The sequence below is a fragment of the Artemia sp. Qi Xiang Cuo genome, chromosome 11 (genome assembly GCF_049724085.1).
Source record: "Artemia sp. Qi Xiang Cuo chromosome 11, ASM4972408v1, whole genome shotgun sequence".
NCBI lineage: Eukaryota > Metazoa > Arthropoda > Branchiopoda > Anostraca > Artemiidae > Artemia > Artemia sp. Qi Xiang Cuo.
Genome location: NC_142804.1, coordinates 71,067,349 through 71,092,796, shown reverse-complemented (window position 1 = coordinate 71,092,796; position 25,448 = coordinate 71,067,349). Strand labels below are relative to the sequence as shown.

Sequence of the window (25,448 nt, the reverse complement as noted above, 5' to 3'; positions counted from 1 at the left end):
GTCAGGAGGCCCCCCCCCCAAAAAAAGAAGCAAAATTGATCATCCTATTTTATAGTGTATGTAAAAATAGCAAAGCTTCGTGGAATCTCAGTATTTTTCATAGTTGAAAAACCCAGTAACTATGTTTTTGAGGATAACACCACCCTCCACAGCCCCTGGGGGAAAACTTCGCAAGTAAATAAATTTGTCCATTGTTTACCTATAGTATTTCTTATTGGGAAGTAGACAGACATTTTTCTGGGAGGAGGGGAATTTTCTACGGGGATGATTTTCCGTGAAGTGAAGTTCCCGAGAGATGAAATTTCCAAGACAAATTTTGTACTGGGAGAATTTAGTCTCCGGAGAAAACTTCATGCGGGAGCATCTTTATACTAGGGGGTGGGGTGTTTTGGAATAATTTTACACAGAGGGTAATTTTCGGTGTAATTTTGAAAACAATCGGAAATGAAAGTCTTTTCCAAACGAAAGTGGACTAAGAAAATTTTTTAAGCCGGAATTGTTCGCAAGAAGTTTTGCGGGGGTAATTTCCAGCTAGAGTGGAATTTTCCTGGTTGGGGATATTTTATGTGGGAAAAAACTATATAGGGAAGAATTTCCCGTGAGGGTAAGGAATTTCTCTTGGTGGGTTATACTGTATTCCCCGGAATTATTTGAAAAATATCATACGTTAAATTTAAAAAAAAAAGGTTCTTCAATTGAAAGTGAGGAACAACATCAAAACATAAGGCCAATCTCCTTCCCAACGTACCAATGGTATTTTTCCATAAGAGGAAAAATCAACAGAACTCGGAAACAGGAGCGATTTCCTGGATGAAAAATTTACTGTAGCTTCCTTAGACACTTATCCAAGAAATGGCCGTTGCAATTTTTCCATTTTTATTCTCTGAAATCTCTGAAATAGTGTCCGCTATTTGTTTGGTTTTTCTTTTGGTTTACGGACTAGGAATTGATTTTGATCTGATCTGAGTCAGAAATGCCTTAGAAAGAAATAGAAAGCAACAGAATGTTGTAAAAAACATTGCCAAAAATACAAGTTCTGCAAAGCCTTATTTTGCTGAAGAAGACCAGCGGAAACATTTTCAGTGTCCTTGATAATCCTAAATTTTTCGGGCCTTTGTTTTATTCTATAAGCTCGGTGAGAGAGATCCAGGCCCCAAAGTAAACGAAAAGTGAATTTATTTAATTTTCAAAAAAGTTATGTAAAATTCATTTTTCATCCTGACTCAAGAATAGTAACCTAGGAATAGGAAATTCCTATATTAGGAAAGCACCAAAATTGGTGGACTTGTACTTTAAAACCTGCTCTTTAATTTATTATTACTCTATTATTTATTATTATTATTATATTATATTTATTATTATTCGTAAGTTTGGTGCATCAGACTGGTGTCGTATGAAAAGCTACATTCTAAGCTGAAAGAAGAAGCTTAACTACGATTAGGTCCATTTCATCGACTAGTGCGATTATTTTGATTTGCATTTGTTTTCTATATTTTTAGTTCTGTAGTAAGAAAAGTTTTGTTTTGTATGTGTTTTTCTCTTTCTGTTTTGTTACTCCACTTCTCGTTATTTAGTGGGTTAAAAATAAATTATTATTATTATTATTTGGTCCGAGGACGTTGACGAGATCTTTCCTCTGAGCACCGCTAGCGGCTCATGACGGCGTAAAAAATAGAAAACCTGTATTTTAGTAGAAAAGCACAGAGTTGGAATCATTCAGGGGGGTTTACAGACTCATAATTCTGGAATAACCCATTTGACTGTTTTGAGCCACCATCTTGAGCCGGTGGCTGAACCGGCGGCATAAAAAGCTTGCAACTTCAGTTTGTTCCTGTTATACAAGCAAATTGATAGTTTCTTTGTTAGAAAAAGAGCTTGCATCAGAAAGCACACTAAAATAGGCCTCCTGCCGCAGCTACTTTGAAAACGGGTTTGGTACTGGCAGCTCATATACACATAGATGATGTAAAATTCTGGTGACTGATGATTGAGTTTCATAATATGATTTTTTTTTTCAGGACGAAAACACAAGGGAAGGACAACGGAAAAGGAACCAGTAAATCATGTTCGACTTCTTCAGTAACGGAAGACTCCAGAGGAGAAGAGAATCTGGCACCTCTAAGGCCATGTGGTGCAGAACCGTCCGCTAATGACATCGATATTTCAATAGTCCCAGATGTGAACTGCGTCGTAAACTTGCGTCTTTTCCTTCACGAACTGACGGTAGTGACTATGCATAAGACGAACTGCAAGAACGGGCAGACTAAACTTAAAGTGAATACAGTGAAGAATGATGGAATCAAAACGGAGTTGACCATTGAATGCCTTTCATGTTGCTGGACAAACCGAATACAAAGTGAGCCAGATTCCCCTATTACCACGGTAAAGAAATGCCTAAGGAGCTTCGGTGCAAGCAAGTCGAGCACCGTAAATGAACGGTATCAAAATTTATGTGGTGACGTCAATTTGAAAGATGTCTGGGGTGTACTTGGCACTGGCGGAGGATATGCTTCACTTATCGAAATATTAAGCGTGATAGGAGTGAAAATTATGTCACTGGGAATGTTTATGCGTATTGAAAGGGGATTAGGCACCACATGGATGAATGCCCTAACTGATATCTTGATAGAAAATGGACATGAATCATTGCAATTAGCCATACGTCAAGACAGTTACATGAACGACTCTTACTGGACAAAAGTGGTTTGTGATGGTGGGTGGAACAAACGCAGCAAAGACCACGACTACACTGCAAAAGGCTGCGTGGCAGTGATCATCGACGCCTATACACTTAAATTGCTATATGTAGGCATAAAAAATAAGTATTGCTACGTTTGCTACAGTTCAGAGAAGGCTAAAAAGAGTCCCAAGAACCACCTCTGTTTTATGAACTATAGGGGGCCTTCAAAAAGCATGGAAACTGAAATTCTTGTCGAAGGTTTCTGTGCGAGTAAAGACATATATAACCGACAGTACATGTGCTACATCGGAGATGGGAACTTTTGCGTCGATTTAAAACTGAAGCACAGTGTTTCATATGGATCTCTCATCCAGAAAGAAAAATGTGCAAATCACGTAACAAAAAATTACACTTCGTACCTTCATAACTTGGCCAAGGGGAACAGGGATTTGCACGCAAAATTCTTAACAACTGATGTCATTTAGAAGCTTACCAAGAACTTACGTGGCAGCATAAAGAAAAACTCAGAGGACAACGGGACTGCTGGGAATCTCAAACAGCTATAAACAGCTCCGACCATGTGTTTGGAAATCACACACATTGTGACGCGGGCTGTGCCAAAAGAACTCAATTACCAGAAGGGAGTTTTGGTAGAGGAACGCTGGAACATTTTCCCGAAAGAAGTTATAGAAGACGTCAGAGCAGGTGTCGAGAATGTATGTCGTAAGGCGGATTTACTAAAGAATGACTCTACAACCAACCTGGCAGAGAATTACGTGTCGGTTGCAGCAATGTTCATAGGTGGAAAACAGACAAGTCGTTCAAAACGTTGGTCGTACCACGCAAGAATTCACGGAGAGAGCCTATCCTATTCATTAGGTCCTAAGTGGCATTCTATGACGTGGAAAAAAATGTTTGGTTTTAGCCCTTATAAGGGGACAAAAGATTACTGCACAAAGACTGCCAAGTTCCGAGCCCGATCGAGAGTCAGATTGAATAGGCATTTCCCTTCTATCGGAGGAAGGTACCAGGTTAAAAAGAAAAGTAACGGAAGTTATTCTAATGATGACCAAGCCTACGGGTTGGATTGTAACAAGCCTTATATGACTATCGAAGAGCTGGAGACGGCAGAGGTTGCTTATGTAGAACATAACTTAAATCTGAAAGAAACTGAGCTTCATCAGCTTCATGAAAATACCAAAGAACCGCCAAGGAACGATTATTGGGTTTATAAGAGAATAAATTGCAATACAAGAACTTATTTCGATAGAATCGTATCCCGAAAAAATGGCACGAAAACCGCCCCGATTGTGGAAGTCATTCAGACTGGTGGGTGCAGTTTTCAATCTGTGGCTATGATTAGAGGTCTACAATTGGAGCCTGTTGCTCTTGCGGTATACGAGAGCAAATTAGGCATGTCGGTTGTAAAAGGGGAAGAATTGGGCCTTCTAAGACACTTCAATATTCAATATCTTGGCGCTTCTCTCGACGATTGCTAGCTTGATGGTACACCAGTTGAAGTAAAACCTGTAAACAATATCCCCTAGGGGAAGACAATCAGAGAAGCAGTTAATGAAAAACGCTTAGCAAAGTATTTTTTCTAGGTGCCTTTACATTTGGGATCGCAGTTGAAGAAAAAGCACAAGCATTATGGACAAATACAAGGACAGCTCGAGATCGCAAATCGAGACGAATGCCATTTAGTCGTATTCCACAACGAGCACGACTGGGAAGTGGTGGTTGTTCCACGATCGAGGGAATACTGGTCTAGGATATTGCCTAAACTTGATCAGTTTTGGAATGAATCTGTGCTACAAGAGATCCTAGATTCAAGAATTTTAAGAAGCATGTCAGTTAGAGAACCTTCATTAGTTCTAGCTGCTTTAAAAAGTAAATCTAGCGGACCTGCAGACCGTCCTGGTTTGAAGCGTAAAGAGAACATGGAGCCAGTTATTGCAAAAAAGATGCGCCTTCTCGAGCAAAAGAGTAAGAATATGAAGCAGAACACTGGAGCGATTCTGATAGTTTAGACTTGAGTGAAATCGACTGGTCTGACGATGAAAGTGAATGACAAGTGGTGACTTCGTAAACGCGACTGGTTATTTCGTGTTATATTATCATGTAGTCGAATTGGATTGGTTCTTGGAAGTATAAATATAACCAATATATAACGTTTGCTTAGTGCCTTTGTGTAGGCTCTATATTTTTGTATAGGCTCTATATTTTAGTTTGCCTTTTGATGTTTTTCTTATTGTATTTCATCATTTTTTTTTATCTAGTCAGTGGTTTTGCCGATAAATAGCTTAGAAAAGTCGTAAAATACGAGTAACAATAATTATTATTGACTTTTGGCTGGAATAGGCAAATACGGTTACTCTTGAACTCAGGGACCAAATACGTTTTTGGCAAATAGCGGGGGAAAGGTAAACGCATAGAAATTTTTTCAGAGGTGGAAATTTTTTCATAATTTTTTAGAAAATTTGAATAAAGTCTTAAAAATTTGAAAAAATTCAGATTTAAAAGAGGCCCGAATCTCCACCCATCCCCCCCCCCACCCCCTGCGTACGTGCATGAAGAAGAGATATAGCTTTCTACACTTTGTATAATCTTTTGCAAAAAAAAACAACAAGAAATGGAGGTCGAGGATAAAACAATATTTGGCAGTGACTGGATCCTCCCCCCATCCCCCCCAAAAAACAACAATAATTCGGAAGCAAAACTCAGAAGCAAAATATAAGTCTAGCGGGCCTGCAGACCGTCCAGGTTTGAAGCGTAAAGAGAACACGGAGCCAGTTATTGCAAAAAAGATGCGCGTTCTCAAGCCAAAGAGGAAGAATATGGAAGCAGAACACTGGAGCGATTCTGATAGTTTAGACTTGAGTGAAATCAACGGGTCTGACGATGAAAGTGAATGACAAGTGGCACTTCGTAAACGCGACTGGTTATTTCGTGTTATATTATCATGTAGTCGAATTGGATTGGTCCTTGGAAGTATAAATATAACCAATGTATAACGTTTGCTTAGTACCTTTGTGTAGGCTCTGTATTTTTGCGTAAGCGAGGTTTGAGCCCCTGTTGCTGCAGAAATCGTTGATTCAATTCGCTCGATTTCTTTTGTATTTTATTTGGACTTTAATTCTCACTATTTGGGTATTCGTTTTATGTCAAAAGCAACTGAGCTATGTCCACTTTCTCACCAGACAGTACCCCAATTGGCTACATTGGACTCTATCCGGCGCAAAAATTGCGTCTTTAGCCCCTTGGAAAGACTCATCTGTAGCGGAGAAGCGTAGTCGAAGGGCGGTCAAACAGTCAGGAAGCATGTTAGACCTATCTTTGGGAAATTACAGTGATGCATATAAACTACGAAACGAGGTTAGATTGACTAGACGTGTCTGTAGAGACAAAGAATCCCTATTTCTGATTTCGTTTTCTGATGTCACTTTTTTTTTACCCAAAATCACTCTTTTCGGATTTTTTCCCTCTCTCGAGCCTTGGTTAGTCGGGAACCCTGCTTATCCGGACCTCAAATAATCTAGAATCTCGTCCACAAGTCAATTATTCTTAGTCAAAGTTGTCCTCATAAGCGGTTTCACAAATTTGCACTTTTCTATTTCTAGCTCTGCCATTTCAAAGAGAACAACTATTATCGTATCTCTAACCATTTCGGAGTATTGAGCGTCGCATCCAGAAAAAAAACCGTACAAAATCAAAGTATCGCTTCGCGACACAAATAAAATATCGTTAGCATCCTCGGAGGAAAAAATCTGGGTACGGTCCGGGACACATGCTTCCCAATAACCTGAGGTGGGGCTATTGAAGGGATCAAACAGTGAGTCATGAGTACAGAGCGCCCTTTCGAACTTAGACGATTACAAAATAAATAATTCTATTATTATCAGTATTTCTTCAGATTGTCTTCTGAATAGGAGTTCATGTAAAGCACTGACAACGCTTATTTCTGCAATTGTACTTTTTCTCGTAGCTAAGACACTTCTCGCAGAGCTTTTTGTTGCTACCTCACTCTGTCTTTTTACAGCCCAAAGGGTGAATTTACATGATTGACATCTGACGCACCACGCACGCATCTGATAATGCCAAAACATTAGTGAGCGTAGTGACGCACGAGGCGGGTGGCTTGTGACGCGCTGGTCTAGAAGTCCACCCGCCGCGGGAAGGAGATTAACCTTAACAGGATTAGTGAGGTTACTCATTCTGAGAAATCTGACCAAGACATTTGCAAAATTTTTAATTGAAAATTTAACTGCCAAATTTAAGATTTTACTAAATTTAAATGTCATATTACAGTTTGTGTGCCCAAACTATCTAGTATTGATTGGGCGGTCTTGCCACAGCTTGGACAACAACTAGTAATAAATGGCAGAAAAATAAAAGCCCATGCCTAATTTCCCGGGAATCTTAGAAAAACCATTCATCTCCTCACGTTTTGTGCCGGAAATAAAAACACTCAGCTTCAATAAAATTTACATCATCAGAAAATATGAATTTGATTTTTTCCATTAAATGGAGCAGAATTTTCTTTTTAAGTTCAGGAAAGAACAGTCCCTAAAAATTTTCTAGCATACCTACTCAGAAAACACTAAAAATGAGCTCAAAGGAGTTATCATTTTGTAAGCAATTTGGCCGCTTTCTGAGTTCCCTTTTGTGTACTTTAATTGACAAACTCGCCAACAAAAGGGACGTAAAATTTTCCCGCGTTTTCAGCGAAATTTCAAAATCGAACCGCAAATTCTCGACAGCTACTGATGATAGGTAGTCCCTTTAAAGAATTCGTTAATGGACCCTTGTCTTTGATACTTATAATAAAGATCCTGAAGCTAAGACTGCGAGGACTAATGACAGAACGCTAAAGGTTATCATCAACATCTTAACTATTTTGAGGGTGCACTAATAAGGTTGGCTTATGGCCCAAAAGGAGCTAAATCAAACGACGGGTATTAGGGTATTTAGGCCCTAAGAAATTTAACACATATAACTGGAAAGTACATATAACTCATAGAGAAATCTATTTATAAAAAACCCACTTATTTGTATATTTTAGTAAACCTAAGGAGTAAAACATACAACAAACCCGACTAACAAAAATGAACATGACTCCTATCTCGGGTCCCGGGTTTGACACTGAGGTTAGGCTCTTTTTTTTGTCAGTAAAAGTGAAGTACCGAGAATTAAGGACGTATCCATGGCGGGGGGTTACCGGGTTTGAATTCCTCCCCAGAATTTTTGCCTGACTCATAAAAACGTAACAAAATACACATTAACAACTTTTTGATGTGTTTTTTAAGTTTCTTTGTACCCCCCTCCCTCCCCGACCCTTCCCCGTACAAAAATTCACGATAAGAATTTTTCCAAGAATATATTTCTTTTTTGGTAAGAGTTAAATTTTTTGTAAAAAAGAAACGACAACAGACTATTTTACGCGTACAAATGGATAAAGAATTCGGCTGAAGGGGATAGGAATGTAAGTAAGGACTAGAGCGTCATTTGCGTTTTGCTGAAAACAGAATATACCTCAAGCATTTTTTCCCATTAACAATTATGACATTAAAAAATCGATAATTGCTGTGACTTCTAAGAATTTATGTCAGTATATATTAAACAATCAGTATACTTTCACTGGTTCTTTTCAGTAATCTTGGTTATTATGGAAATTTTGTTGTTCTTGCTGATGTTTTGACAAGTAAAAATCAAAATATGCATTTATTACTGTCTTTGATATATTATTTTTTAACCTTGATTATTTAACACCCGAGAGGCACACAAAACCAGACCTGAAATATTGATATTATTGTGGCATTTATGTATGTATGTATTTTTTTCTCAAAAATGACTCGGAAAATTTGCATCCTGGTATATTCTGGCCTAAAAAACGATTTAGGTAGGTCGGAAGTTTGAGAAATTTGCTAAGAGCCTTAATTTTGGAAAAAACACTATTTATGTGAGTGACGTCATTTTTATGATAAATACAAATCACACTGCTCGAGATACAGTTCGTGCTCGGTAATGCACAAACGACTCTCTGGTCTTTAGAAGGTTTTGGGGGCGATAGCCCTTCTCCTGTGTGTGGTAATTTCTTGTCGTTTTAAATTTGACATGTATACACATTTTAATTTCTGTTTGTTTTAGGATTCACTTATACTTTATGTTTGATATGGTTATTCATTTTATTTTCTGTTCGTTGTGGGTTTTATTTATTCGCTGGTAGTAATTTCTTTTCGTTTTAAATTTGATATGTATACACATTTTAATTTCTGATTGTTTTAGGATTCACTCATACTTTATGTTTGATATGATTATTCATTTTATTTTCTGCTTCTTGTGAGTTTTATTTATTCGCTGGTAGTAATTTCTTTTCGTTTTAAATTTGACTTGTATACACATTTTAATTTCTGTTTGTTTTAGTATTCACTTATAGTTTATGTTTGATATGGTTATTCATTTTATTTTCTGTTGCTTGTGGGTTTTATTTATTCGCTGGTAGTAATTTCTTTTCGTTTTAAATTTGACTTGTATACACATTTTAATTTCTGCTTGTTTTAGGATTCACTTGTACTCTATGTTTGATATGGTTATTCATTTTATTTTCTGTTGCTTGTGGGTTTTATTTATTCGCTGGTAGTAATTTCTTTTCATTTTAAGTTTGAATTACCATTTGAGTTTATTTGTGCTCGTTCCAGGATTTAATATGGCTCTTTAATTTTCTTTGAAATACTTCTTTCTTGGGAAGAGTTTTTTTTTTTACATTAACATAACAAGATATGCCAGAGAGTAAGATAATGATATATTTATTGTACGAGAATAACACTGCTGCGTTTAAGGTAGGAAATAAGATTAGCAGCTGTTTTTGTGTTATATAAGAAGTTAAACAGGGTTGTGTTCTATCCCCCTTTATATGGATCATTTTGATGAACTTTGTCTTAAGGAGCACAGGAAAGGCAATGGGAGACCATGAAAATAATGGGGAGGAAAAACTCTCCTGGAGTTAAGTTATGCTGATAATTTAAGCATCCTAGATAAAATTTTGAGCAAAATGAATGAACTTTTTGAGGTTTTGCGAGTTCAGGTTGCTAGAATAGGTTTGAAAATTAATGTTCAGAAGACTAAGTCACTAAGGCTAGGAATAAGTGAATATGAAAAGGTGACGCTGGGTAACAAAAAGATTGATCAGGGAAGGGTTTAAAGAGGGAGACTTTGAATAGATTAGGATGGAGGAGGAGCGAGCAAAGCTATGTTGGCCTCAGGCGGTTTGGTGCTGCGGTGAGTTGTTAGTAGTAGTAGTAGTTTAATAGAATGAGAAAAAGACACCATAACCTCAAAATTTAATAAAACTGGAAATAGTTCTTTTCTTGCGATCAGGAAATTTTTTTTATTTTGATGTTTAAAAATTATAGGGTGGGGAGAGAGGTTCACGAGACAAATTTTGTGCTTGAATAGTTATAAAATGTCTCATGATCAATTCAAGGTTTAATTTTTTGGCAAATTTCCATCAAGAAAAGAAAATATTCAGTTTCTAGTAAATTTTGAGATGAAAGCGTTTCCATTTTCTAAAGTGTCTATTGAGATGTGCATTCTTGGCTAAACAATTCTTTCATCGTAATACACATTTTGGTGGACCGTTTACCCCTACAGCTCCACCCACTTTTAGGCTACATAAAAGTTCTGCAGCTTACCTCAATCGCTGACTCAAATTTACAGACATTTCAGCCTTTGCTCTTGCCAATCTCAGCCTCATATCTAAAAGCTGATTCATCTTCTGAACCATTCCCGTTATTTCCTTCCTGTGACTGTTGCACAATTCAGGAAGTACTGTACTATCTTTAACTGTCAGCAGTCTTTTCTGATTGCTTGTCAAAGCTGCTAATGAGCCAGATATACTGTCAAGAACTTTTTTCGCCGAATCTTTCCACTGTTCAAGCTTAGCGAGTCGCTCAGTTATGCCCTTAATATGTTTCATGTCATTGTTGTCACACTCACGTAAAACCAGTTCCACTTGCTGATCATCAGTGAGTGATTGATCAAGCTAGAAAAAAACCAGGACGATTAGTGAACAATTCCAAATAGATAATTTGTTTTTCTTGATTTCACAGCCCTGGACTAACCAAGGGTGCCCGATATGCTGTTAAGCCTTTATCCAGTTCAATGCTGAGATTTATGCAACTGGCGAGCCTTCCCTTGAAAGAATCAACAGATGGTATTGATGGAATAAGGCCATTAAGGACAGGGTTGCATATACTTATTAAGCATAAACTTGTATATGAGAAAATTTGCAATATAATTGCAGGTCTTATTGTGCTTTTTTAAGTGTTATTTTAATTTTTTTAAAAGGAGATAATAATGAAAATATTCCGATTGAGACTTTCGTTCAGCCATCCCCATGCAAAAAAAAAAGCTCATTTCTCGATCATTTCTTCTACGTTTTAAAAAAAAAAAATAGTGAAACATATGTCAAGCAGACTTTTTAAATTAAAATTAAAAATAATTTAATTTTTATTAGAATATAAATATTAAAAACAGTAAAAAATAATTGGTTCTGAATGATCCAAACTGCAACACATTCCTATACCTCGAAAACACATTTTAAGCACAAGATGGAATCCATTAAAAACTCTCAAAAATACCTCTTAATGTGACTTTTCACAGTGTTTTGCAACGAAATTATACAAAACACGAAACACGAAGAAACACGACGAAACACGAAACACGAATTATACAAAACACGAAGAAAATACAATCTAAGTAGGAATTAAAATCTAAGTATGAATTTTCGCTGAGTTTTGCGGCAATACTGTACAAAGTACGAAGAAAATTTGCTTGTATGATCAAATATGCCCCTTTCAATCAATCAACTTAATCTCCAGGGTTAGAACAAGCAATTTTTCTCCTTCTTCAGTTACGTGTTACAGTCTGTCTTGTAACGGCTATTTAGCCCTCTTCTTGTCTCACTATACATTTTACATTGTACTATAATGGAGCTGTTTTAATCCATGAATTTTAATTGACGAGTCGATTGAATACCTATCCATCTATCTAAAACCATGGAGAGCCGTCCTTACAATAGTAATGTTCATCGCTTTGGGATGAACATTACTGTATCACGACAGTATGACTGTTTTCATACGATTTTATTTAGAAAAATTCCGCTGTATTTTGAAATCTCAATGCACTAAATTAACTCTTTGTCTCGAAGTATCATTATGCAAAAGCTTTCAGATGAGAAAAATCCAAAAAAAAAATGCAAAAAAACATTGGTTAAAAATACAGAACGTGTTTTTGAGCCAAAATTTGTCAATCTTATTATATTTTTAGTTATTATATGCAATATACCATAATATCGATGTCTATATTTACATTGAACTATATAGATCCTTTATATAACAAATATGGCACCATACCCTAGAAAAATTTACTGATGATATTGCTGCGACTAAAACTAAGGCTAGTACTATTAATTAATATTTCAGTTACTATGAGCTAGCTTTTTACAGTATTGTAAATTACACTATTGTATTTTTTTGTAAAAAAAAAAAATCAATGATCTTTCTTTAGACTTTGAGATGATGTGGACTAAGAAAGGTGGCTGTCTAAGGAAAAAATTTCGCTTAGAATGTTTTCATCAATAGAACCTTGTTATAGGTTGGTCAATACAAAAAAGAAAAACTGAACAGAGATGATAAAAAAAACACATAAAAAAGGATATGATCAAATAATACACGGATATAGTTTAACCAATTTTGTATCCAAAACTACTAATTTTAATAATTAACTATGAAATTAGTAATTAATAAGATTTATTTGATTCTTTATTTGACTGAATAGAAATTATTTGGTTAAAAATGTGATTAGATACAAATTAAATAACTAAAATAATAGAAAGGAGTAGTTTTAACATTAATGGAACTCTTGTATTAACTTTTATATGAATTAGAAGTAAGTAATTCCAGATACTCAGCTGAGCGAGGGAACACCTAAATTTGTTACCACACTTGAATTAAGACCAACATCCTACTCAAGACAAAATATCCTTTCTCTCATCTGAAAAATTAAAGGGCGAGGTTGTGTAACGTAGTTGTACATATAGTTGTGCGTATTTGTACGTAAAATACGCTAACGAAGTTGCGTAGCGTAACGTACAGATACAGGTCCTAGGCGACCTTAGAAAATGATATGCCAATATTTAGAAATGGCAATATCATTTAGAATCCCTAGTAGCTGAGACTAAATTACCTCTATATTTTTCCCAAATTTGAGGCAGATAAAAATCAATTATTAATTGAAACAATTTCAAACTTGGAACAAATTAGAACAATTGTTGGAAATCCAATCAAGACTGAACCTATTTGAAGCCGTAAAAACAGAATACTGTTTTACAAATTTATAGCCCTTTGAAAAAAAAACCTTTGAGACTTGGACCCGCAGGAAAATCAAATTTATAAGTGATTAAATTTGTTCTACCTAGTCCTGCGTACATTGCTGTATTTTTGGTCAATCTGTATACATACTGTAGATCCTAGGTTATTCACAAAATCAAAAGAGGTAGCCTAACAGATATTGCTAGTATCGACCGTATTTGACATCGAACAGGTGTAATATAATAGAAAAATCATGCAATTTAATAGATCTCGAAAATGTTTCAAGGAAAAGTTCAATTTGCAAAGAATCAATTTTCTTATGATTTTCAAATTTGCCTACTTTGAAGCAGATTGAATTAAAGATATGCATCCTATTCCAAATTTGTGATTTTTGACAACCTGTCATCCGTAAAACGCGTCCCAACTCTCTAAAACTTTTTTTCATTATACTCTTAGAAGGTGGAATTGAACAAATCGGGCAGGTGTTTCAGGAACTAGCCCTTTCAGTTTCCAATCGAATGATCCCTTTTTAAGGTTTCTACAACAACTCTTTCTATAAAAACCTTGTAAGCCCCAAGGGTATAACTTACAACCCTTGCCCTGAGGGTTGTCATCCTCAAAGATTTAATTTCGAGAATTTTAAACTAGATTGAACAAAATTACTATCTCAAAATTTTGTCTGGATGTTTTGGGGAAATGGTGGGCGTGAGAGGAAGGTTAGTTGCCCTTCAGTCACTTTCGACTATTAAAAAGAGCACTAGCCCTTTCAATTTCCAATTGAATGAGCCATTTTTGAAGTTTCTACTACAAAACTTTCTATAAAAACCTTATATGCCCCCAGGGCATAAATTAAAAACCTTACCCTGAGGGCTGTGGGGGAGGGGGGGTGTCATCCTCAAAGACCGAATTTCTAGAACTTTCAACTACGTTGAAAAATTTTTTATCGGATGTGTTTAAGGAAATGATGGGCGTGAGAGGGGGGTTAGTTGCCCTCCAATCACTTTCTACAATTAAAAAGGGCACTAGCCCTTTCAATTTCCAATCGAATGAGCTCTTTTTGAACCATTTTTCCAGTCCTTATCTCAAAATTTTGATTGGATGTGTTTGGGGAAATGGTGGGCGTGAAAAGGGTGTTAGTTGCCGTGGAAAGGGCTGTGGGGGGTTGTCACCATCAAAGACCTAATTTTCAGAAATTTCAACTACTTTGAACAAAATGGCTATCTCAAAATTTTGATTGGATGTGTTTGGGGAAATGTTGGGCGCGAGAGAGGGGTTGGTTGCCCTCCAATCACTTTTAACTATTAAAAAGGGCACGCGCCCTTTGAACTTCCAATCGATTGAGCCCTTTTCGAAGTTTCTACGACAACTCCTTCGATGGACGAGTGCTCTGGTCCAAAGAAACAAATAAATAAATAAATAATACACTGTGCTAACATCGTTTTTTACTTGGACAGCGCTATTGCGCTGCCTATGATGATGTTGAAATTAACGTCACAAAGGATGGGTGCAAACTTTCCATTTTTCGAGGGGGTAGGGGTGTAGATGGAAAAAAAATTTCAGCTTAAAAACTTTGATATTTTGATCATACGGAGCAATTATTTGGGATGACCCTGACCCCTGGCTCTCCAGCACTCATGTCTGTAAGTGAATTCACACCAATAACACAAAATAAACCTACCTGAACTACAAGCTTCAGTCCATAGTCATAAAGCTGTGAAATATAGCTATTCTTAGGATCCTTGGAATCTAGCCATTGTAAAAGCGATACTTTCTGCCTTTCTAGGCTTGATGTTTGGTCAACACCACTATCAACTGAAGCTGCATCCGAAATCGACAGACTTAACAAAGATGGCACTAACGGTACACTGTCTAAATTCTGCAAGGCAGTCTCAACACTGAAAAACAGAGCCTTGTATAAAAAGGGCACCATAATGTGCCACACTCAGGGATGCCACACCCCGTGATTTATTATTGGTTTTGGTGATTTATTCTCCTCTCTGGTGATTTTTTCTAGTGATTAAGTCACACTTATGGCAAAAATGAACATTTCACATCAACACCCGGAAACCTTTATCAACGGGCAAAAATAAAGGAAAAACAAATACGAAAAACTAGCTGAAACAAATTAAAAATACAAAAAAAGATGGAAAAAAAAACATAAACACTACGCCGAAAAAAAACTATAATCTTATACGTTATTGTTATCATTATTGTTTGTATAGCATTTATGTTTTTGCCATCTCTTTATTTATTTGTTATTTTGTTTCATCTGATTTTTTACCTTTCTTTTTCTTTTATTGACAAAGCGTTCCGGGTGTGAAGCTAAAACATTTGGACTTTTATTGGAATTGTTTACTGTGCTTACTTACTGCAACAACATTTATTATTGTACTCCAAGTAAATATTCGCACCTCGGACACAACCACATTACAGACAAGAGTGGGATGACTTCAGACCGCAAAATGCTGCAACCGGCATTGCTAATTTAAAAATCGGTTTAATTTGTATAACTGCAGGGTAAAATTACACGATTTTCAAGGTCATATTAGTGGATATCAGAGGTCTTAGTACTGAAGAGAGTCAAATTATTAACCTATTTCTTTTGCTTGATCTGCTAAATAAGTTTGATTAAATACTAAAAAAATATTTTGTCTAAGAAACAACTATCTAAATTTTCAGTGATCTTTAAGTACCAGATACTTTGCATTTTTAGAATAGATTCAAATTCTGTAAATAATTTTGACACATAATTGGCGTAGACCGTGTGGTTCGTGTCGTAGACTGTGGCGGTTTCTCAGTCTGAGGGACGCGACCCTCTCGGAGTGGACGTTGGAGGACCTTCAGAGAGGTTGCAATCCTACAAACAAGGGGAATATAGTTGTTCAAAAAACACTAAACTTAGAAAAATGAAGAAGCATGGACAAAAAATTAGGATCTATGGATCAAACAAATAATTAGGCTCAAATTATTATTTAATATTACACGGTCATCAGATAAATCAATTAATTTTTAACAATTTGAAGGAGGCACTCTAGCTTGAGAAACGCTGATATAGACTATCTAAGCCCTTGCACGAGGGCCAAGCTTATTTTAGGGGGAAACAGGGAGTTTTATGAGTAAAAACGCGTTTCAGATATCTTGATTTGTGTGCAATTTAATCAAGGAGGTTTCATTTTTTCCAATACTGCGATGGACGTCTAATTTTATGTACAGGAAAATACTCTTTCGGATTGCTACAAAAAAAAACAAAGCTCTACAATAACGTCACAGTTAATATACCAAAACATATATACATAGAATAGAATTTAATTAAAAAATTTCTTTCACAGCATGGTTGTCGAATTTGAATTTCGTTTCAAAAATAGCACTAGTACACAATATCATATCAAAAATTTTGTCATCGCGATGTTCACGTCAGTACAAAATACATAAATAAAATGAGTCTAAACTTAGTTAAAAAAAAAAAAAATTGAATTAATGACTAGTTTTCGTGGCTATGATACAATTCAACAAAACTTAGAACAAAACTCTTGCAATATCTTTCATGTTTAGTAGGGACGGGAGTAAATTTGGGGACATTTTGGGACTTTATACTACTACTACAACTACTACTACTACTGACAACTCATCGCAGCACCAAGCCGCCTGAGGCCAACACAGCTACGCACGCTCCTCCTCCACCTCAATCTATTCAAAGCCTCCCTTTTTACACTCGCCCACGAAGTTCCCATTTCCTTTAAATCTTTCTTTATGACGTCCTCCCACCCCAGACGGGGACGACCTGCTTTCCGTTTAGCCCTATATGGTTGGCCAAAAAGAACAATCTTCGGCAATCTGTCATCCTTCATCCGCACAACATGCCCTAACCACCTCAACCTTTCTTTCATTATAGACCTAGAGAGCGGTATTGAACCATATTTTTCGTAGAGCCTATTATTTGAAATACAGTCAGTCAGCCGGGTACCCAGAATAATCTTTCAGCAATTTCTCTTGAAGACACCTAACATATCGTCATCCGTTTTTCGGAGCGCCCATCAGAGCCATATTTGACCACTTTCATCACAGTAGCTTCTAAGATTCTAATCTTGGTTTGCAGACTTATCTTCCTATTCTTCCAGACTTTTTTTAACTGTGAAAAAACACCCTGAGCCTTGGCTATTCTATTTTTAACATCTTCACTGCTCCCACCATCTTTACTAATAATACTACCAAGGTAAGTGACGCTGCCCACCTGATCAATCTTTTCATTACCCACCGTCACCTTTTCATCTTCACTTATTCCTAGCCTTAGTGACTTAGTCTTCCTAACATTAATTTTCAAACCCATACTAGCACCCTGAACTCGCAAAACCTCTAAAACTTCATTCATTTTGCTCAAACTTTCATCTAGGATGCTTAAATGATCAGCATAATCCAAGTCCAGGAGACTTTTTCCTCCCCATTTGATTCCGTGGTCTCGTATTGCCTTTCCTGTGCTCCTTAAAACAAAGTCCATCAAAATAATTCATATAAAGGGGAATAGAACACAACCCTGCTTAACTCCTGATTTAATACGAAACAAGCTGCTAACCTCATTTCCTACCTTAACCACAGCAGTGTTATTCTCGTACAAAGCACTAATCACTTTAGTGTATTTGTCTGGTATACAAGGACATACAAGGATAAAACGTTTGCTAAAGCTTGTCTATCAACAGAATCGAACGCTTGCTCATAATCTATAAAACTGAGGACCAAAGGTGTTTGATAACTCAGGCACTTTTCAATTGTTAACCTAAGAGTGAAAATTTGGTCGACACATCCTCTACCTTTTCTAAAACCGCACTGCTCTTCTCTTAAAACTTTGTCTACGGCATCTCTCAGTCTAAAAAGTATCATATTACTAAGCAATTTGCTACCTACAGAGACCAGACTAATGCCTCGATAATTACCACACTCACTTTTATCACCATTCTTATAAAGTGGCTTAATTAAGGTTTTCTTAAAATCGTTAGGTACTTCCCTTTTTTCAAAAATCATATTCATAATCTTCAATAACTTATTTCTAACCTCAGAGCCACCATATTTAAGAAACTCATTTACCAGCCTATCAGCACCTGGAGCCTTATTATTCTTTAATCCTTTTAGTACTGTTGCTAATTCCTCCTCACAAAACAAATCTTCGTTCACATCCAAGGTATCACAAACTTTTTCATTCTCTTCTATATTTTTTCCTGCAACTCTATCTCGGTTAAGCAAGTTCTCAAAATGTTCGGCCCATCTCGCTTTAGCTTTTTCCTTATCGCTAATTGCCACCCCATTCCTATCTTTAACTGGGACAAGTCGGGATTGACTACTACCTCTCAATTTGTTAATGTGCCAGTACAATATTTTACTATTATGCCGTCTAGCTGCATCTTCTAAATCCTCGGCAATTTTATCCATGGCTTCCACTTCACACCTCCTTAGTTCATATTTCAATACTTTCTCCACTTTCTTTACATTTCTTTTGTTTTCATGCGATCTATCACTCAGATAATTCGTGTACAAGTCCTTTCTCCTTTCTATTAAAGATAAAGCTTTTTCACTAATATTCTTAGCTACAGTTCTAGCTTTCTTCCCTAATACACCTTCAGCAACTTCACAAATTATTTTTCTAAAATTATTCCAACCAAATTCCACATTATCAAATTTTAAAGTCTCAAGTTTAGTATTCAACTGTTCCTGGAAGGTTTCTCTCAAACTCGCATCTTGGAGTCTAATAACTTCATAACTTCCCGGGAGGTAATTACCTTTCCGATATTTCAGCTTTAAATTAACCCTTGACACTACTAGATGGTGATCTTTACTTTTAATATCAATAACAGCACTCCTATATACACTAGTATCTTGTATTGATCCTGCCAGTCTTCGGTTTACTATAATATAATCAATAAGGCTTGCTGTCTTACCATCACGTGAAGACCATGTTAGCTTATGAGCCATTTTATGACCAAACACCGTATTGGTTATAACTAGATTGTTATACCTACAAAATTGCAAAAGTCTGTATCCAATACTGTTTTCTTTTCCTACACCAAATTTACCTAAGCTGGGATACCATCTATCCTTATTTCTACCAACCTGGGCGTTAAAATCTCCCAGTAATAACATCATATTTCTACCTGGGACCTTGTCTATTTGCTCCTGTAACTGTAAGTAAAATTCATCTGAGTCACTAGTATCTCCATCAGTCGGTTCTACAGGGGCGTATACTACTATAACTGATACCCTGAACTTTCTATATGAGCAATAAATCACCTGGGCGTTAAAATCTCCCAGTAATAACATCATATTTCTACCTGGGACCTTGTCTATTTGCTCCTGTAACTGTAAGTAAAATTCATCTGAGTCACTAGTATCTCCATCAGTCGGTTCTACAGGGGCCTATAGTACTATAAATGATACCCTGAACTTTCTAGTCATAAAATGAGCAATTAGTATTCTATTATTAATACTTTCCCAGCCTAAACAAGACTTAGCAGCTTCCTTATTCATCATGAGCCCTACTCCCTGTCTATGTACCCCATCCTTCCTGCCTGAGTACAATGGCACAATGGCAGCTTCTTTTTCTGTCTCATACCTGTCCCATCCCTGAGCTTAAATATTTAGCTCATGGCAATATATCCGCTTGCTTTAATTAAAATGTAGAGGGCTGCTCTTTATCCACAAAACTAAATTAAAATATTTAACTATACATTCTCTCCTCTTGAATAAAACCTACCTTTGTATGGCAGTATCGAAATCATCTCGCAAGCTCGGGTATGATTCGAGATGACTCTGCACATTTTAATAAAACCTATCTTTGTATAGCAGTATCGAATTCATCTCAAAAGCTCGGGTATGATTTGAGATGACTGCATATTTTAATAAAACCTACCTTTGTATGGCAGTATCGAATTCATCTCGCAAGCTCGGGTATGATTCGAGATGACTCTGCACATTTTCAAGTTGCTTTTGAAAACTGGAAACACAATCCTCCAAATTGGCTACAGCTGCCATCCATCCTAAATGAAAGTTAGAAGGCTAATTATTTTATAGGCCAGAGCTGAAGAAAAGCTAAAAACAGAAAACTTTACTGAAAAAAAATTCAGAGCGAGCCTGTGTCCATTTTTTTACATAAAATTGTTAGAAACAACTCTACAAACAATTGTGTTTCTGCAAGCTAACAAAAAAATATTACCAAAATTGTGAGCGAAACTCACTAACAAATCAAAACATAGCAGAAGGAAATTTTTGATTGATTTTTGGGGGCCAGCATTTCCCCCTCCCCGCCCACACTTAAAATTACCCCTAACACAAAATTGAGCGGTCATAGAGAAATTAAAAAATAGGTACCTCAAAATGTTGATTAGATGTCCTAAGGGATTACAAAAGGACCAGATATCAAAAACGGTTCTGAGACAGGGGCTGATGGTCTCCAATTATTTTTGACTTTAAAAAGAGGACAAGAACTCTCAATTTCCGATCAATTGAGCATTCTCCGAAGTTTCTACGACCAGGAGGGGAAGGCTAAGGATGAGGAGGGGGCACCCCCCGTCCTATACAGAATAAACTCTTCTCGTTTTGGGGTTTGATGTTATTCTTTACTTTCATTATAACGGCGTAGACCACAAATTTTCCCTGGAATCAAGATGGATTATATATCAATTTCTACGTCCACCTCCCTTCCTTAAAACTAATTCTGTATTTGTTTGAAGGCTCAATGAGAGTTAGGAAGTTTTCACATTAAAATACACATTTTGAGGCATCTCAACTGCCCCTCTCCCTAATTACAAAACGATCAGTGAACCCTACTCTAAGAGGTTTATAACTCTCATCTACATATATTTGGAATGTTGTATGTTTTGCCAAAAAGTGTGTTAAACAAACATTTTGCTGTTTTTTCCCCAGATATGATCGTATCAAACCAAGGGCCCTAGAAGATCGGGAGCGGACTCATTCAACCAAACAATAAAATATAAGTGCCATTTTAAGTAACCAAACAGATTGGAGGGCAACTAAACCCCTTCCCATATCCCCTTTCCCCAAGACATCTGAATGAAATTTTGAGATAACCATTTGGTACATCATAGAAAGAAAGGTCCAATAAATATACCCAGGGGGGGGGGGGCTGGTTGCACTCCGATCTAAAAAAAAGTCACTAGAACTTTCGATTTCCAATCGATTAAACTCTTTCCAAGTTTATACGATTACCCCTTCCATATGAAGTGTCTATGGTAAAAAAGATAAATAATAATGCATTGAAGCTTTATGGTCGTTTACTATAGGCAGTACTAGACCGTTGCCTACTGATCTGGTTTGTTTCATTAGAATTTTTGCGCAAAAAATGTGATTAACTGTTTGATTCCATTAATTTTTTTAACTTTGTTGCTGAAAAAAGCTTGTTAACTTTCATTAAAACACCAGACATCCGGTCCTTGTGTTACCCCTTAGGACATCTGAGAGACATTTAAGGGTACCCATTTTTTACTTTCTGTGTGGCTGCTCAGTTTTGAACGTGGGGTTTTTCAGTTGGAGGGAGGGCTATCCGGAGAAACTTTTCCGCGGGGTAGGGAGATTTTCCAGGTGAAAAGACGTCAAGCACCTGATTTTCAGTGCAAATTCAAAATTTCTTCATATAAGAAATATCTATTGACGACATTTATATCTTAAAGTTTTTGCGTTTGTGTTTCGGTGTTTTAAATTTGTGTTCACATCTGAAGCAGATTCTCAAGTCAAATCTTAAAGTTGGAAATACCCAACTCTAACATTCTCAAAAGGAGCTTCTTTAAGAAAAATTACAGCTTGGCAATTCTCTCTGTACTTTTTTCGCATCCCCCAAGAAATGATCTCTTACCCCTCCTACCAAGACCTGCACCTGTATGCACAAATAGGATACAACAATTCTTGCTTTTAAAAATATAGCCTGAAAGTCTTACTGAATTTAGAGTCATCCCCTTCAACATTAAACAGCAACTATAAAAATTGATACCTTATCGAAGAAATAGAGTATAGCATTTGCCTCGAACTAAATTTTCTTTCCACCAAACTAAAGCCTTCAGAGGCTTGGGAAAACTTCCACACCTAAGCGGGTTTGGTAGTAGTTAACAGAAAAATATTAATTTCTCGAGCTGAAATATACGTTCAAGATGAGATACATTCTAATTATGTTTAAGTAATTTTATAGTATTGAAAGGTTCTAACAGTGTTTTATAACTCTTTAATCTTTTACTTTTTTATGTTTTTGGAAAAGTTGCGTCTATTCCCCCCCCCCGACCCAGAAATACACTCCTGTGTATGTGCCTGAAAATGTACATTTTTTTTGAATCGTTTGGCCTCTGTGCAACACTATCAATACTATACCGGGCACTTCATATCGAAGGAGTTGTCGTAGAAACTTCGAAAAAGTCTCATTCGATTGGAAATTGGAGTGGCTAGTGCCCTTTTAAATAGTCGAAAGTGATTGGAGGGCATCTAGCCCCCCCCCCCCCCCGCCCATCATTTCCCACAACCCCTCCACTCAAAAATTTGTGTTACACATTTTGTTCAGCGTAGTTGTTTTCCAGATAAAAAATATATTTTTAAGGAGAACACTCCCCAACAGTCTACAGGGAAAGGGTTGTAAGTTATACACTGGGGGCACATAAGGTTTTTTATAGAAAGTGTTGTCATAGAAACTTCAAAAAATGCTCATTCAATTGGTAATTAAAACAGCTAGTGCCCTTTTTAATAGTCAAAAGTGATTGGAGGGCAACTAGCCCCCCCCCCACGCCCATCATTTCCTGAACACGTCCAATCAAAATTTTGAGATAGCCATTTTGTTCAGCGTAGTTGATTTCCGGATAGAAAATATGTTTTTGAGGAGGACACTCCCCCAAAGCCTTCAGGGCAAGGGTTTTAAGTTAGGCCCTGGGGGCATATAAGGTTTTTAAAGACGACGTTGTCGTAGAAACTTCAAAAAAAGCTCATTCGATTGGAATTTCAAAGGGCTAGTGCCCTTTGTAAAAGTCAAAAGTGATTGGAGGGCAACTAGCCTCCCCCACGCCCATCATTCCCCCAAACACATCCAATAGAAATTTTGATATAGCCATTTTGTTCAGCGAAGTTGATTTCCAGATAGAAAATATATTTTTGAGGAGGACACTCCCCCACAACCCTCAGGGCAAGGATTATAAGTTATACCCTAGAGCATAGAAGGTTTTTATTGATATATTTGTAGTAGATAATTTGAAAGGGGCTCATTCGACTTGAAATTAAAAGGGCTAGTACAATATTTAAAAAGGAGTGGAGGTAAACTAACCCCCTTCTAGTACAAATTATTTCACCAAAGACATACGATCCAATATTTTAGATAGCCATGTTACTGAATTTAGTTGATAGTTTTAGACATTAGATCTTTGTGGATGACAACCCCTCCCCCCACATCCCTCAGGGCAAGCGTTGTAAGTTATGCCCTGAGGCATATAAAGTTTTTATTGAAAGCGTTGTCGTACAAACTTCAAAAGGGCTCATTCTATTGGAAATTGAAAGGGCTAGTGCCTTTTTTAATAGTTGAAAGTGATTGGATAGCGACTAACGCCCCTCTCACGCCCACCATTTTCCAAAACACATCCAATCAAAATTATGAGATTTCCATTTTGTTCTACGTAGTTGAATGTTCTGGAAATTAGGTCTTTTAGGATGATAACCCCCTCAGAAGCCTCAGTTCAAGGGTTGTGAGTTATGCCCTGGGGGCATATAAGGTTTATATAGAAAGTTGTTGTATAAATCATAGGCAGCACGATCGCGCTGCCTAAGTAAAGAACGGGGACACTCGAGAACGAGACAAGAAACGGGGACTAAGTAAAGAGGAGGACACTCCTTCACAACCCTCAGGGCAAGGGTTTTAAGTTATGCCCTGTGGGCATATAAGAACGATGTTGGCACAATGTATTATTTATTATTTTTTCCTTTAGAGCAGGGCACTTCGTATCGAAGAAGTTGTCGTAGAAACTTCGAACAGCGCTCATTCAATTGGAAATTAGAGTGGCTTGTGCTCTTTTTAATAGTCGAAAGTGATTGGAAGGCGACTAACACCCCTCTCACTTCCACCATTTCCCGAAACACATCCAATCAAAATTTTAGATAGCCATTTGGAGATAGCCATTTTGTAGAAATGATATTTTTGAGGAGGAAACTCCCCCAAAGCCCTCAGGGCAAGGGTTTTAAGTTATGCCCTAGGGGCATGTAAGGTTTTTAAAGAAGGCGTTGTCGTAGAAACTTCAAAAAAAGTTTATTCGATTGGAAATCCAAAGGACTAGTACCCTTTTTAATAGTCGAAAGTGATTTGAGGGCAACTAACCCCCCTCTCACGCCCACCTTTTCCCCAAACACATCCAATAAAAATTTTAGATAGCCATTTGGAGTGATTGGAGGAGAGCAACAAGCCCCCCCCCACACCCATCATTCCCACATACAAATCCAATAAAAATTTTGAGATAGCCATTTTGTTCAGCGTAGATGATTTCCAGATAGAAAACATATTTTTGAGGAGGACACTCCCCCACAACCCACAGGGCAAGGTTTATAAGTTATACCCTGGGGGCATATAAGGTTTTTATAGAAGGCGGTGTCGTAGAAACTTCAAAAAAGGCTCATTCGATTGGAAATTCAAAGGACTAGTGTCGTTTTTAATGGGCGAAAGGGATTTGAAGGTAACTAACCCCCCTCTCACACCCACCTTTTCCCCAAACACATCCAATCAAAATTTTAGATAGCCATTTTATTCAACGTAGTTGAAAGTTTTGGAAATTAGGTCTTTAAGGCTGAAAAACCCTCCCTCCCCCCACAGCCCTCAGGGTAAGAGTTGTAATTTATGCCCTTGGGGCATATAAGGTTTTTATGGACGGCGTTGTCGTAGAAACTTTAACAGGGATCATTCACATCGAAATTAAAAGGGCTAGTGCCTTTTTTAACAGTTGAAAGTAATTGGGGAGTCACTAACGCCCCTCTCATGCCTACCATTTTCCAAAACACATCCAATCAAAATTTTGCAGGCCAAACTATAAAGTCTTAAAAAACGAAAAGATTTAAAGTATTATTTTCTTTTTACCTGAAAAGACTATGTCAATACAAAACGAAGAGAAATTAATTTAAAAAACTTTTTCCACAAAATATTCATTATAATTCATAAAATATTTCCACAAATCATTCATTTGGAAATTGAAAGGGCTAGTGCCTTTTTGTATAGTTGAAAGTGATTGGGTAGCGACTAACGCCCCTCTCACGCCCACCATTTTCCCAGACACATCGGATTAGAATTTTGAGATATCCATTTTCTGGAATCCATGTTCTGGAAATTAGGTAAAGAGCGATGTGGGCACAATGTGTGTTTTTTTTTCTCCATACCCGGGCACTTCGTA

General features: G+C 36.9%; 1 protein-coding gene across 1 annotated transcript in view; it reads right to left on the bottom strand.

Annotated features, from left to right (window-relative positions):
- Atg17 (autophagy-related 17) overlaps positions 1-25,448 on the bottom strand; it is a 90,070-nt gene that overhangs the window by 46,391 nt on the left and 18,231 nt on the right. The window contains exons 4-6 of the mRNA XM_089096997.1: positions 19,946-20,072; positions 14,729-14,945; positions 10,372-10,721 (exon numbers count right to left, since the gene is read on the bottom strand). Coding sequence (XP_088953123.1) covers positions 10,372-10,721; positions 14,729-14,945; positions 19,946-20,072 — 694 coding nt within the window. The remainder of the gene's footprint in view (positions 1-10,371; positions 10,722-14,728; positions 14,946-19,945; positions 20,073-25,448) is intronic.